At 42.4% G+C, this 15,328-nt stretch overlaps 1 protein-coding gene across 10 annotated transcripts in view; it reads left to right on the forward strand.

Annotated features, from left to right (window-relative positions):
- The window catches only part of cdk5rap2 (CDK5 regulatory subunit associated protein 2), a 43,670-nt gene that overhangs the window by 13,029 nt on the left and 15,313 nt on the right, over window positions 1-15,328 (forward strand). For 7 of the 10 annotated variants that reach the window (XM_053649285.1, XM_053649287.1, XM_053649290.1 and 4 more), the window contains exons 14-31: window positions 306-476; window positions 759-869; window positions 994-1,131; window positions 1,516-1,695; window positions 1,879-2,073; window positions 2,445-2,591; window positions 3,635-3,767; window positions 3,986-4,128; window positions 4,472-4,588; window positions 4,805-4,948; window positions 5,061-5,176; window positions 5,768-5,907; window positions 8,208-8,339; window positions 9,595-9,704; window positions 9,940-10,071; window positions 10,594-10,662; window positions 13,374-13,549; window positions 13,670-14,126. In XM_053649285.1, coding sequence (XP_053505260.1) covers window positions 306-476; window positions 759-869; window positions 994-1,131; window positions 1,516-1,695; window positions 1,879-2,073; window positions 2,445-2,591; window positions 3,635-3,767; window positions 3,986-4,128; window positions 4,472-4,588; window positions 4,805-4,948; window positions 5,061-5,176; window positions 5,768-5,907; window positions 8,208-8,339; window positions 9,595-9,704; window positions 9,940-10,071; window positions 10,594-10,662; window positions 13,374-13,549; window positions 13,670-14,126 — 2,811 coding nt within the window. The remainder of the gene's footprint in view (window positions 1-305; window positions 477-758; window positions 870-993; window positions 1,132-1,515; window positions 1,696-1,878; window positions 2,074-2,444; window positions 2,592-3,634; window positions 3,768-3,985; window positions 4,129-4,471; window positions 4,589-4,804; window positions 4,949-5,060; window positions 5,177-5,767; window positions 5,908-8,207; window positions 8,340-9,594; window positions 9,705-9,939; window positions 10,072-10,593; window positions 10,663-13,373; window positions 13,550-13,669; window positions 14,127-15,328) is intronic. The other 3 variants (XM_053649286.1, XM_053649295.1, XM_053649288.1) reach the window with 2 other exon arrangements.

Consider the following 15,328-nt stretch of genomic DNA (forward strand, 5'->3'; position numbering starts at 1 on the left):
TGACGATATAACGTCGTAACTACTTCCTGTATTAGTTTAGAATTGTGTAGCGTAATAATATACGGATAGAAACGATATGCAGCGTTATTACAATCACAGGCATCGTCAGTACTTTTATAAAGCACGGTGCACCATTGTGTGCAAAAGTTTTGGCACCCTGGCTGGCAATTTGCTAATACGTAATGCATACACAGAGTTCAGAAAGGCATATACACAGGTCCATCACAATTTTTTTAAATTATTATTGGGAGTGTTCAGTTACTTTAAGCCATGTCCTGAGTGAAGCTGTGTGTGTTGTGAACTAGGACCTGCAGAACCAGCTGAAAAAGCTGAGTGGAGAGCTGGCCGAACGTGAGAACCTTCTAGAACATCAGAGTGTAGCACAGCAAGAGCAAACCCAGAGGACAGAACATAAACTGCAGAGCACGATACAACATCTAACAACTAGTCTCACAAAGAAAGAACAGCAGCTACAGGTAAACAATAACTTCAATGAGTTTATCAGTCTGTCACATGGTTTTGGAGAACTTTGGGCCTACTGTGAAAGAGTTGCTATAGAAACAATAAGTGCATCAGTATAAACCTGCGATTTTAATCCTAGCCAGCGCTACCATCAGAGGCGTGCCGTTACAGAAAATTTACCAACGCTTTCTGACGATCAGAATCGAGAATAAACGACTATGCAGTATTTATGTCTTTTCATTCTCTCTCTCTCTCTCTCTCTCTCTCTCTCTCGCTCTCTTTTTCCTCTCTTTCAGGACTACATGAGCATGGTGCAGGATCTGGAGCAGGATCGAACTTCAGCAGGAAGTGATGTAATGTTGGCCAAGCTCAGAGAGAAGCTGAGGGAAAAGGAGAAGGCTCTGGAGGTGCTGCTCTCATTTCCTCCTTATAAATAAACACTGGCGTACAGGGAGGGTGCGCCAGTAATAGCCTCTTAGCCCGCATGAAATAATTATTAGCGTTTTGGTTTGTGTCCGTGCATGCGAGCAGAAAGCGCTAGATGAAAAGTTTGTGGCGGTAGAGGAGAAGGAGAATGAAATTCATCTGCTGCAGCTGAGCATGAGGGAAAAGGAGAGAGATTTGGAGCGGCTCCGTAACCTGCTCTCTCACAATGAGGAGACTGTTAATGTAAGTGCTCTGTAAAATGATCGAATTACAGTCATTTAAACGTAATAATGACATTACTGTAGCATATATATATATATATATATAATATATATATATATATATATATATTATATAAAAAAATAAAACCGAAGCTGTGTAATAGACTGAAACAAAATGAACCAGGACTAATTAAGCATTAGTTCTTGGTCCAAGAGTGTTCATGTGCAACTGGTGTTGCCAGGTCTCAGCTGAATTTCTACCCCAGCTGTCTCAAAAACACAGAAAGTCCTGAAACTAACCCAAAATATTTGCCTGTGTGTTTCCCTAAGTAGATTTGACCTAAATTAGTTCCATGTAAACTCTGTGTGTGTGTGTGTGTGTGTGTGTGTGTGTGTGTGTGTTCAGAGCTTTGATGCGTTATTGAAGGAGAAAGACACTGAGTTGCAACAACTCCTGAACTCGTTGAAAAACCTGCAGCGCTCCAAACAGGAGAGTGAAGAGAACCTGCAAAGAGCTCTGAGAGAGAAAGACTCCATCATCCAGCAGCTCCAACACACACTGCAGCTCAAAGCTAAAGACATGGAGGTGACACCACACACAAGCAGTGTTCAATAAGCACCATATACAGTACATAGTGACACTACAGCAAATGATTATCAGTTTATTTGATTGACAGGCTCGCTGTAGCTCCCTGGTTAAAACGTGTTCAGTACTCACCCTGTCTCGTTCCTTCCACTGTCCCCGTCCCCTTTTTTTTTTCTCCTATAGGACATGGCTAGTACTGTTCTAAATCATTCAGAGTCTCAGGGACGTGATCTTGCAGAGCAGATGGGGCAGAGGTTAAAGGTGACGGAGGCCATGTTAGCCGAGGCAGTGAAGCACAGAGAAAGGCTGGTGTGTGAAAACCAGACAGCCGTGGAGAACCTGCTTGCCAGCATCAGTCGCAAAGACCAGCTGCTCAAGGTAAACTGTTAGTCATGATATCTCCTGCGCACGCTGAGTAAGGAATAAACAACGAGGTAGAACGCAGAGAGCTGTTTTCACAGCTCTGGTCTCCCATACGCTTCTGTAGAAGTTTACCCTGTTATAGTTTACTTGAACCCAGAAATGGATGTATATGCATGAACACAATCCATTATAGCGGATGTATCGTGTAGCATGATTGAAGTGATGTTCAAGTGATGACACCTGCAGATACTCTGCTTCAGTAATTTTCCAATAATTACAATTTGGCAGTCTGGCTATCTGGGCTGTATTTCTACATCACTCTGTGTGTGTGTGTTTGTGTGTGTGTGTGTGTGTGTGTGTGTGTGTGTGTGTGTGCGTGCGCATAGGAGAGTGCGGAGCGACATGCACACGCTCTTTCTGATCGGTCAGCAGAGCTGCAGGACCTGCGCAGACAGCTCGCAGACACCCAACTGCAACTCAGCAACGCTCAGAACCTCAGTGCTGCACTGAATGAGAAGGATGTGCTCATCAATGTGAGACGTTTCACTATTTTCTTATGATTTGACATTTGTGCTTAAAATACAGTTGAGGGATTGGAATTAGCAGAGGTCAGGAAATGTTTTAGCTGGCAGAGTTAGGTTATGATTTTGTTTTCTTCAAAGAGCCAGAGAAATGCTTTTTTTTTCTTCTTCTTCTTTTCAATTTGTATGTGCTTCTTCTTGTTATCATTAGTTATTATCTTTACTATTATTGCAGAATTATCAAAAGCAGTAATGTAATAAAGGCCATTTGACATTTTGCGGTTTCCTGAACGAACAGCGTGCACTTCATCTAATAGGCCTGTAGGTGGCACTTGGAATTCATTTAACCAGCTGTGGTAGCTTCATCGAATGTTAAATCAATAGAAGATGCAGTGGGTACGTGGGAATACATTGAACACTATTTACCATTCATGCGACTTCTACAAATGCAAACTTGTCTTGCTTGCTTCCATGACAAACGGTTATCGATTATGAATTATGTAAAATATTTCAAATATGTCGTATGTAGAGTTTTAATTGAATCGTCACGCTAGCTTTCGTGATGGTTTTTATTTACTTTTCTCTCACCACCGAGCCATAGACAATCGCTGAAAGAGCCATAGGTTCCCAACCCCTGTAATTATGACTTGCCAAAGACAGTTAGGTTTTCCACTGACGTGGTGCTGCTTAATAGAACCAGCAAGAACCATTACATTTACAGTGCGCTTCCTAACGCGTAATAGAAAAACGTGTGGAGGATATTATACATTGTCCTTTTGGCTTTGATGGCGTATTTTTTACGATCAAATTCAAATCCTGCAGCATTTATACACCGCACAGACCTTTTCATAGACGATGCTCATGCACAAGGCGACAAATTCATGTTATTATTGCGCTTGCCAAAAGGAAGGTTGCTCTGCAATCGTTTGCTTAGCTTCTGTTTAGATTGTCGCGATTGACATTTACAAGCAGGGAAAAAATGCAGCAAAGTGAGATGTTCCGTGGTGCATTTCGACCTAAACAAATGGTCTGCGTACGTGTTTGTGTGTTCACAGAAGCTGTTGGACCGTGCTCAGGAGAGAGACCACAGTCCGAGTGAGACAAAGGTGGGAGAGGCTCCACCCCCTCAGGTGGTAGAACTCAGACATACCATAAAAGTGCTGCAACAGAGATTGGAGGAGAAAGAGGGTACGTGTGCACGTATTGCAGAGAAAAGTCTCTTTGTGTTATATAAATAAATAAAACGGCCATTTTCAGTGAGTCGGCATTTTAGAGAGACGGGGGGGTGCAACGTGGGTAGGCCTGGAGTATTTGGTGTCGATTGTTGTAACGTGTCAGTTTATTAGCAAAACTGCTGCTAATGTGAACAGTCTGATGGGAGTTCTAATTGTAGTATGTTTCTGTAGCCGAGCTGTCTCAGCGGTACAGCGAGGAGAACATGGAGACATCTCCTACAGTCCATAAGAAACCTGCTGTAATACTGAAGAAAGAGCTTGCCCAGAAAACAGATGCTCTCAACAGTGCTCTGAAGAGAGAAAACCAGCTCAAGGTGTGTGTGTGTGTGTGTGTGTGTCCGTTGGAGTCACATGAATTACTTTTACGATGCCTTTATGAACTTTTTGGATCGTGAGAGTTTTGGTTACTTGGAGTGTAAACGGAGGGACAGAAATCTTCCAGGTTTCATTAAAAATGTCTTCGTTTGTGTTCCGAAGATGAACGAAAGTCTTACGGGTTTGAAACGACATGAGGTTGAGTAATAGATGACAGAATTTTCATTTTTGGGTGAACTACCCCTTTAAGTATCTGGTATGGATTATAATCCCATGTGTGAGGGATATTTTTTCTTTTGACTAATTGTGATAATTCTGTGTGTGTGTGTGTGTGTGTTGTAGATGTCTATTGCTGAGCTTCAGTCCTCTGTGTCAGAGCTGGAGGGCCGACTAGAGGGCCAAACAGCCAACGTCGAGTCTCTCAAATCCACAGTCAGTACTAAAGATGAAATTATTACTGTGAGTATGCGGTGCATTTTACATCGTGTTGTGCATGTAAAATAAATGCTAATTTGCGCATATAATACTCACGTGACCAGTTTCCTTGAGAGGAATATAGTCACGTAAAAACGTTGTCTCACAGCGGAACGTGAACGTGGGAGTTAAAACTAGTCAAGAGGAGAGTCTGGTTTCTTGTGAGTATTGTTTCATCGGCAATATTTGGCTTCTCTGTAGGAGCTACAGCAGCGTTTGGCCCAGATGGGAGTGAGGCAGTTGGCTACAACCCTTGATCACCACTCCCAGTATGGTGAGGAGCTCAGCTACCGCTCCCTTCCTCAGAGAGAGAGAACCATCATTGGGGGAGACCGAAAGCAGCAGGTGCATACACATACACGGAGCAGAAAACGTAGTATAACAAAAGGCGTGCATTTCCTGTTATCGTATTTCCCGTTATTTTGCATGCTGAAAAACCTTTGGCCTTTAATCCCAGCAGGAGATGTCGTCTCTGGGTGACCTGTGCTCAGAGCAGGCCGAGCTAAACCATATCCTCAGGGAAGAGCAGCAGCTCTACACCAAGCTTGTTCATGCGGTCGAAGAGCAAGACAGGTGAATCATCCCTGCAAATACAGTGCGCACAATACACACTCTTATTAGCCCTGTGACCATCAGTCCTGCCTTATTTAACTCTGAAAATCAATTACAGTCAATTTATTCCGTCACTCATCCATCTGTAACTGCTTTACCCAGGCCAGGGTCACGGTGGGTTCTCCACGGTGGGTTCTCAGGGCACCGTACACACATTTTTGCGCACACATTCGCCTCGAGAAGCAATTCAGAGTAGCCAATCCGATTACAGACATGTTTTTGGAGGTGGGAGGAAACTATAGACCGCAGACGAAACATACACGTACACCGGGTGAATATACACGACTCCACATTAGACACTACCATGAGTTCATGATGGAACCTGAAGCCGTGGGGTGGCAAAACTCCCTGCTGCACCACTGTACCTCCTGCTCAGTTAAGCAGTAAACCCAGTTATGCATTATGTCTTCTCTTGCTTTAATTAAACAGAATTTGTGGTTAAGGTATATATATTTTAGTCTATGTCTGATGTTGGTTATACGCTCTCAGGCATCTTTATGTAACACTGTGTATGGCTGTGTGTGGTTTTTTTTTTTTTTTTTTCTTCTCCAGTGCTCAGCGGTTACAGGCTCTACAGCTGGAGCTGGCCGCCGTGACGCTCCTCAGGCAGCAGTTGGAAGACGGCGTGCGTAACAACAACGAGCTCCGAGAGCAACTGCACCGAGAAATCCAGAGAGTTAATCAGAGAGAAGGTGCAGTACAGACAGTCCAAGGACAGCCGATTAACGAGCGCGGCTTGACGATAGACACCTCCGAGGGCCAGTCAGAATGTTAGGGCAGACCGAAGGAGAGTGCCACGGGTGCATCCGAGTTACACTGATTTGTGCAAATCCTGCGTACAGAGAAAATGTTTATCGGAAGAAACCGATCAAATGTCGGTTAACCTGTACAGATGTGCATGAGCTCTGCGTTGTTTAAATGCACGCCAAGAAGCTAGGACAGGGATCACGTAAAGATGATGTAGCGCAGGCACACCGTGGCATGTATAGTAGTCCATTATCGAGTACTGGTTTTGTTCCTTATGTTGCCGTGTTGATTAGAGAGCTCGGGGGGGAACGGCCAGGTTAGTTTGAGCCGACAGGAAGACTAGGTAAATCTAGTTAACCGTTCTTTATAGCCATGCTGAGCAGAAGAGCTTGTACTCAGAACGCACAGCGCATCGAACCTCGAGGTGGATGGGCTACGACAGCACAAGCACACACTGGGTTCTTCTCCTGCTATTGGTTAATATCTGATAAAATATGTTCTCGATAGTGAGCTCGACACAGCTGTATCTAACTATTGTCGCATTATTATTTTGCATATGATTAGACAGTATGAATGTAAAATGCATAAACTGTGATGTTGGATATATTCAGTGTTTAAAAAAAAAAAAAGTCAGAGAAAGCTTAAAGCCGTGTTTGTTATATTACCCGTGTTCAGGCTATCCAAAAGTAACGATTAGGGCCTTTTTCTGCTATGCAATTAAACCTTTTAAATATCTCTCTTGCTTCCTGTGCATCCTGGGTTTGTGTTTGTTTGCATTTCATCCTCTTCCGTTTGGTTTGGATCCTTCGCTGTTTATTTGCTGTTTCATTTCTGTGTCAGTATTTCAGTCTGTGTTTGTGCTTAAGCTCTGTATGCATAACACTCTTTACTAACCTGCTGTTGTTTGGGGTCTTATAGTCGACTTTCTTTATACTTGCCTCTATCTGTCCATCTGTCTGAGCGCTTCTTTCATCTGTTTCAGTTCATTTCTTATCTGACCATAAACCAGCCATTCAATAAAATGTGCTTTTTGTGTCTCTGTGTCTGCCATGTTAACATGTGCGCACACACACACTCTCACACACACTCACTCACGGCCCTGATGTCTGGCTGGCCTTCATGATGTCTGGCTGGCCTTCATGATGTCTGGCTGGCCTTCATGATGTCTGGCTGGCCGGCCTTCATGATGTCTGGCTGGCCGGCCTTCATGATGTCTGGCTGGCCGGCCTTCATGATGTCTGGCTGGCCGGCCTTCATGATGTCTGGCTGGCCTTCATGATGTCTGGCTGGCCTTCATGATGTCTGGCTGGCCGGCCTTCATGATGTCTGGCCGGCCTTCATGATGTCTGGCTGGCCTTCATGATGTCTGGCTGGCCGGCCTTCATGATGTCTGGCTGGCCGGCCTTCATGATGTCTGGCCGGCCTTCATGATGTCTGGCCGGTCTTCATGATGTCTGGCTGGCCTTCATGATGTCTGGCTGGCCTTCATGATGTCTGGCTGGCCTTCATGATGTTTCTATCTGCTATCCTTGTCCTGCTCTTGCTTTTCCACGTTCAAAGAGCGATCGGTTTAAAAATGGCTGTCGTGAGGTTCTAAGCAGTGCATTTAGATTTCATCATGATTACTAAATATGACACGGATCTGCATATGAGGCGAATACATAGAGATACAATTAGAAAGATATAACAGCAAGATCCCGTCATCCTTTTGTGACCATCTGGTTTGTGCCCACATGACCTTGTTTTTAATCCCCATGCATCAGACAGAAAGGTGGATAATTAGGGAAGAAAACGGGTCAAGAGGGAGATCAGGAATGGTGAAGTCCTGATACGTTATATTTTTTTAAAAAATCATAAATAATCCAGCTATTTAATCCTGAATTCACTTCCTCCACGCTACCGGCAAGGCAAATGCATTGAAAACCTTAACAAGCCCTTCCCTTCCCCCAATTAACGCTCTCCCACAGTTGAAACTATATAACGCCTTGCGAGTTACCTTTTAAGCAAAAGAGCCAGAGCTGTTGGGGGGGGCGTGGCTAATTTAATATCTAAGGTATCTTTTGAAATGATATGATTTTTTATAGTTATAGAAACACTTCAAATATTATAAACTGCATCTTTTAATAATAACTCAAAAGCATTTATATCAGGAGATAAAAATTTTTTACCTTAGTAGTGGCTCTACAGACTTTAGAAGTAGAGTGAGAGTGTGTATACTAACGTGTGTGTGTGTGTGTGAGTGTAGGTGCAGACCCTGCAGAGCTGGAGAATATGCGAGATGCTCTAGAAGAAGCTCAGCGCTGGAACGCATCTCTACAAGCCCGACTTGGCCAGATCCAGAGCAGAGGAGGAGGAGTAGGACAGGCCAATGACATGGGTATGTATACATGCGCTACAGGAAAAAGCTGGAGCCCTGACGCACCAAGAAGATTGTAAGGTGGACGTTTTGTGACGTGTCGGCATTCGTCAGTGCAAATTAAGCATGTCGACTGAGCGAGGAGAAGGCTGTTCAGCCAAAAGAACCAGTGCAGGATAAGTGAGAAAAGCAGGTTGTCGTGTTAGTGAGAAGCTGCCGAGCGCTCCGTCACCAAGCGCTTCAGAAAATTTAGAGGAAAAGCTTTTATCTGTGGCTGTTAAAAATCACTGGCACTGGAGACTCCTTCCAAAAATGCTAAATAAATCTCTCCACACGTATCAAAAATTACACACCGATCCCTATAACCGATAGTTCTGCCTTTTATACCTTCTTTTAAATGAATAATTAATTAATTCCACAATTCTGAAAGAAATGCAAATAAAAAACTTTATTCTCTCCATTTCAGCAAGTTGTTTCACAGTAACTGGCCTCATCAACATTAAACACATTACTCGCATTAACATGAACACATGATCTACGTTCTGAAGATTAAAGTAAGATTATTAACTTATTGGATGTTATTCATATTAACATCGACTGAATTTTAAAAATCCTCCTGTTAGTCTCACGTTCACTCTCCACTAACACAAGCATTTCTACTTCATCACTCAACATCAAACTGGTGATATATGATATGAACTTGTTATATAGTAACATTAACTGGATATGAAATACACTACTCTACAAATATATGTTTCTGTACAATATATACTTTTTTGTAAACTCGTCTTCATTTAAACGTTTCAACAGTGTACTGGCGCTTTAATTCAGCGCGAGCGGTGCGGCAAAATATTAATTAGACTCGACGCTGAAACTCCCGCTTCACTGCTGCGGCGTCCGGTGTAAAATGTTATCAGTGCAGAGATTACAGACATTACAAACTGCAGTTTTGTCGTCGTTCCACACGAGAGACATCATCTTTACACACAGCACAAAATCCATGTGTTTTCCCGCCCTCTTTTGATTGACAGGATATAAACGGCCCTGATCATCGGATGTTTCTAAACCATCAGCCAATGGCCGGTAGCGTGAAAAATAGCCTTTATCGGCCGATACCGATTATCATGTTATTATTATTATTATTATACAGAGGTCCACAAATATTTGAATTGCCTGATTGGTGCTTGTTCTTTGATGTTGTCTTGATCTGTCATGGCCCTAAATTTACCAAAACGTCTAGAGGTTGATTTTAATAGTAATTCGATGGTCGTTTCAGATGACACGCTGAGTCTGATCGGCGAGCAGACGTCCTATATGAGTATATGTATAGGGGAGGGGCAAGAGGAGGAGCTACAGCATCTTTCTGTGGAACAGCTCAGGTTGAAGGTGAGCGTCACATCATCTCAATAAGCAAACCATTATTACACTGCTGACCGTGCTTTCTTTTTCTCACTGCTTTTATCTTGGGTTTTTTTTTTTCCTGACTTACCAGGCAAATATATTTTCGGTTTTATTTTCGTTCCTTCCCTCTGACTCTCTTTGTGTATTTGTCTCTGTCTCTCCATCTGAATTTCTTTCTCTCTACATGCTTCTTTTTTTTTTTTTTTCTTTTCTCATTAAGGTCTCCGAGCTACAGGCAGTAAATGCGGAGCTGCAGAAACGGTTGTCCCTGGCAGAGAGAGACACTATGGGTAACGCTCAGAGAGAGCCACAGGGACAACTCGACCTTGTTGGTTTTTCACCATCCAGCGAGGTAATTCGCAGTAGAATTTCCCTGTTAAACCCGACATTCTGACTATTTCTCAACCAATTTTGTGCTTTTTTTTTTTTTTTTTTCTTTAACTAGTATTATTTAGCGGGAGAGAATTTGTCTTGCCAGATGTTGATGCACACTCCCTGATTTCATAAAACTGACACCGTCTTCGTAACATCTGTAGATTTCCTAACACTTGTCCACTTTTTAATCCTCTAACTTCTATCCTTTAATTTTGGCTGTGTTCGTTTATAAATTAGTTTATGGATGAGTTCCTTATTGTGTGTGTGTGTGTGTGTGTTTGTGCATGCATTTCTCTTTATATGTCTGGGGTAGGTTTAACTCTCCCTCCCTCCCTAACCCATGTTCTCTCCTCTCTCTATCTCTCTGGCCTGTTTTTCTTGACCATAACCACCTGCAGCCTCTCCATCCGGCTATTATTGTATGCTTTCTTTACATTATTTTCCTTCATGACGTTTTTTGTTCTCAAGTCATGTGTTACCACCCATCCCATTACTATAGCAGCCGCAGGGACTGGCCAGACCGCTAGCTGTTAATGCTAACGAGAGACTAGCTGCCCCCGGTGTACAGGTAAGGGGCCGCTGTCACTCTTTCCTCTTTATAAATAGGACTCGTATAGCACTTATTTAGTATTTGGCCAGGAGAGAAGGTTAGAAAAAGAGGCTGACTATAAACTCTTCTTGATGTTCGATGTAGAATGCGATTTTGTCGTTTCTATTTATTTATTTATTTAACAGGGACTATACAGGTAAATCTTGTTTTCTGGAGTGCAACAGATGTAGTATACTTATGGGATAGAGGTGCATGTGCGCCTCTTAACAAAGTCCTGTCCACTCCAGCAGAAAGTTTACTAATCCCGCCTACTCCCACAGAAAATGTTTGCACTTGCTAATGATATTTTCTGACAAACACAGCTAGTTCTATTTCTCAGAATAGGCCAGGACAAAGCAGTCGTTGATGAATGAATGATACGAATAAACGAGTAGAACTCGACGCCAACATCGTTGACAGGGTGCCTCAAGAAGTCTGGTCTAGTTACTAATTTGTATACCAGAAATACCCTTTAAATATACTTTAAAACATAAGGAATCTATGGAAATGAAAATCTATTTCAGACATTTGACCTTGTGACCTCCTCTGCTAGTCACAACGATAATTCCATATAAATCCTACAACTATTCAGCCACTCATTCTTGAGATATTGCACAAATGAGAATTTTGCACGAATGGATGCACGGACGTACGGACAACCCGAAAACATAATGCCTTCACCACCTACTGGCAGAGGCATAAATTTTACACTTGGGAAAGGTATATAGATGTTTTCAGATTTCCTGCACCCTAGAGTAATAGCTTGCCTAATATCTGTGGTGTTGGCCCCTCCCATACAGTCATGTGAAAAAATAAGTACACCCCATGGAAATTGTTGGCTTTTTTTGACATATTTGGACAAGCAAACATTTGATCATGTTTGAAACAGTGCCTTTTAATGAAGTTGATATACTTGAATTAAACCACAAGGGAAATTCGCTTTTTCTATAATTTATTCAGCAGAAATATCAATAGATGTGATATTTGGACTCAGAAGCTAGTATTGCCCCCTTTAGCAGAAGTAACGTCTTGTAGGAGTTTTGCGTAATTGTCCACCAGGCTTCTAGGAGTTTTTGACCACTCTTCCATGTAATATTGTTTCAGTTACAAGATGTTTGAGGGTTTTCCTGCATGTACGGCCCGTTTCAAATCCCCCCCACAACGTTTCAATGGGGGGGGGGATTTCAAAAAACAAAGACGTTTCAATTATCTTCAAGCACTCTTTGATATGATGCAGAATTTATAGTTGAATCAATGAATGCAAGCTCTCCAGTGCCTGAGGCAGCGAAGCAACCCCAAACCATAACATTTCCTCCACCGTGCTACACAGTTGGTATGAGGTGCTTCTCCTGAAAAGCTGTCTTTGTTCTGCGTCAAACATGTCTGCTTGTACTGTGTCCAAACAGCTCTATGTTTGATTCGTCTGTCCAGAGCACATTATTCCAAAAGGCCTGGTCTTTGCCTATATGCTCATTGGAAAACTGTAGTCTTGCAGAGGCGTTTTCCTGAAACACCTCCCACACAGATCAAATTTGTGCAATCTCTTTCTGACTGTAGAAGCCTGCACTTTGAGACCAACAATTGCTAGACTTACAAGCAGATCTTGTGATGAAATTTTGGGGTTCTTGAATTTGCTGGGACGGCCGGTCCTGGACAAATTGCCAGTCGTTTGAAATCTGCGCCATTTGTCGATTATTTTCCTTACAGTGGAATGATGTGTTTCAAATAATTTGGAGATCATTTTAAATCCCTTACCAGACTCATAAGCATCCACAACCTCTTTTTTCTGAGGGTCTTACAGAACTCTTTAGATCTTGGCATGATGACACCACACACCTCAATAACAAAGGGAACACCAGACACTAGATATGAGAGAGGGGTATAAATATAAACACAGGTTCCACCTGCACTTCCTAAGCAGGTTCTAATCACTGGCACCCGATCCTGAACACCTGATTCTAATTGTATGGATTTGAAGGTGTGCTAAATGTAGGCGTGTACTTAATCTTTCCATCTGACTGATCAGTTTTTTTTGTTAATTTAAATTGTGAAAATGACTACAAAATGTCGATTTTATGTGTGATTTGATAGAGTGTATCAACTTTATTAATAGGCGCTGTTTCAAAGAGGATCAAATGTTTACTTGTCCAAATATGTAAAAAAAAAAAAACACAATTTCCATTGGGTATACTTATGTTTTTGTTTTTTTTCGGGGAGTGGGAGGGGGGTTTGACTGTATATGTCACTTTCAGCCAAAGAGTTATAGCTTAATTGTATTTCACAAACTAATCCTTTTTTTTTTTTTTTTTTCTTTTTTAAATGGGATGCCAACTTCACAGATGTCTATAGCTTCCTTCTATAGCTTTTTACATGTGCTGTATGTGTGACTACATTACATTAAGAACAACCGGCAGTTTTTAACAATACTATTCATAATAATTAGGTTAGCTTCCATTCCTAAATGGACTACACATTGCTTTCAATGAGCGTTATCTATTGTTAAAGCAATTTACAAGTTTTACTGGGTTCACCTACTTCCTAGCTACACCTATTAGCAATTTTAGCATACATCTCTACAATATAGGTGCACTTTCTTTCTTAATTACAATTACTGATTGTATCCTGTCTGTTGCCTTGCACGATGCTAGCTACAGCTACATTTCAGCTGAACTTTGTTGTTTTATTCCCAGGAGACAGCTGACGAAAGTCTTGCGGCTCAAAGAAGGATGGCGAGTTCTCCGTTACCTTTGCCATTGAAAGATAATGGAAACTCCCCATATGCTCCTGGACACCAGGGTGAGAATGAGCGGGCGGAACTTGCATCCTTACTTAGAGACTGTGGAGCAGAGTCTGTTTCTCATCTCAGGTGAGCATGCTGTAGTCTGAGCAGCAGTAGTCTTTTAAAAAGATGTCTCACTTTATGATGATATAAAAGCGATGTTTAATAGCGCGCTGATGGCATTTGCATTTTCACCCTCTGTTACAGGGAGCAGGTAAATAAACTACGTTCAGAAATGTCAAAGCTCGGTGTGCTCCTGAAGGAAGACAACTCGGCCGAGTCCAAAGAGAGCGCGGAAAGTTCCGGAGAGAACGACGGCCAGGCTAACCTGCACCGGACCGTGCAGACCCTCCGCTCGGAGGCCCGAAGTCACCGCAAAGTCGTTCGGCTATTGAAGGAACAGCTCCAGCGCAATGCAAAAGCAAAAGCTGACGATGGGCCAGGGGTCGGGCCGGAACTGATTGACACCATGGCACGGAAGATGGAGCGTCTGAGGGAGGAGCATGAGGCCACTCAGAGACATGCTGCCAGTCTGGAGGATAGGCTAAAGGAGATACAAAACAGAGAAAAAAATGAGAGCAGAGAACGCGAAGAAGAGAAAGAAAGAAAAAAGAAAGGCAGACCAGACCAAAGCAAGAAGTTGAACAAAAGCCTGAAACATGCAGTAAGTCTTAAGGCTTCATGTATGCCTCTTTTTTTTGGGGTGATACTCTCCTTACAAAAAGACATTTTATCTTTACTATTATGTGTACAGAATAATCAGATAACGGCAAAATTTGGATTGGGGAAACCAATTCAGTCATGTTCACATGCGCTTGACTAGTAATCCGATTATCGAAAACTCCATGTGTTCATAATCAATAATCAGATTTCCAGAACGTCTTGATCACCTACACTGCCAGTCAACCCTACATTAGCACTTCAAGAAATAGGTTGACTTTAAATAATCTAGAATTATAAAATATATGTAATACATAGCTACAGGGCTGTGAAAGGGTATTCGCCCCATTCTGAGTTCTTCTGTTTGTGTGGATCTCTCGTACTGAATTGTTTCAGAAATAAAACAAAATCTAAGATAAAACAAAGGCAACCTGAGTAAACACAAAATAGAGTTTTTAAATGATAATGTTATTTATTGAAGCAAAAAAGTTATCCTATACCAACTGGGCCTGTGTGAAAATGTATTTGCCCCCATAGTTACTAATTCCCCAAATCTATGAAACTGCACTGATAATGGGGTTCAGCTGGACTAGACGCAACCAGGCCTGATTACTGCAAACCCTGTTCAATCACATCTAGAACTTTCTCAACAGCATGAAGTGGGTTAAAAGGTCTTACGGAGTAACACACTATGCAAAAATTGAAAGAAATTCAGGAAATGATGAGGAAGAAGGTGATTGAAATACATCAGTCTGGGAAGGGTTACAAAGCTATTTCAGAGGCTCTGGGACTCTAAAGAACTACAGCGAGAGCCGTTATCTCCAAATGGAAAAACCCGGCACAGTAGCGAACCTTCCCAGAAGTGTCCGTCCTTCCAAAATTCCTCCAAGAGCACAGCGACGACTCATCCAGCAAGTCACAAAAGAGCCAAGGGCAACATCAAAGGACCTACAGGCCTGTCTTACATCAATAAAGGTCACTGTTCATGACTCCACTATCAGAAAGACGCTGGGGGAAAATGGCTTCCATGGAAGAGTGGTGAGGCGAAACCCACTGCTAACCCAGAAGAATATTAAGACTCGTCTGAATTTTGCCAAAACACTCCTTGATGTTCCTCAAACCTTTTGGGAGAATGTTCTGTGGACTGATGAGTGGAAAGTAGAACTGTTTGGAAGACAGGAGTCCCGTTACATCTGGCGTAAACCA

The sequence above is a fragment of the Ictalurus furcatus genome, chromosome 18 (genome assembly GCF_023375685.1).
Source record: "Ictalurus furcatus strain D&B chromosome 18, Billie_1.0, whole genome shotgun sequence".
Classification (NCBI taxonomy): domain Eukaryota; kingdom Metazoa; phylum Chordata; class Actinopteri; order Siluriformes; family Ictaluridae; genus Ictalurus; species Ictalurus furcatus.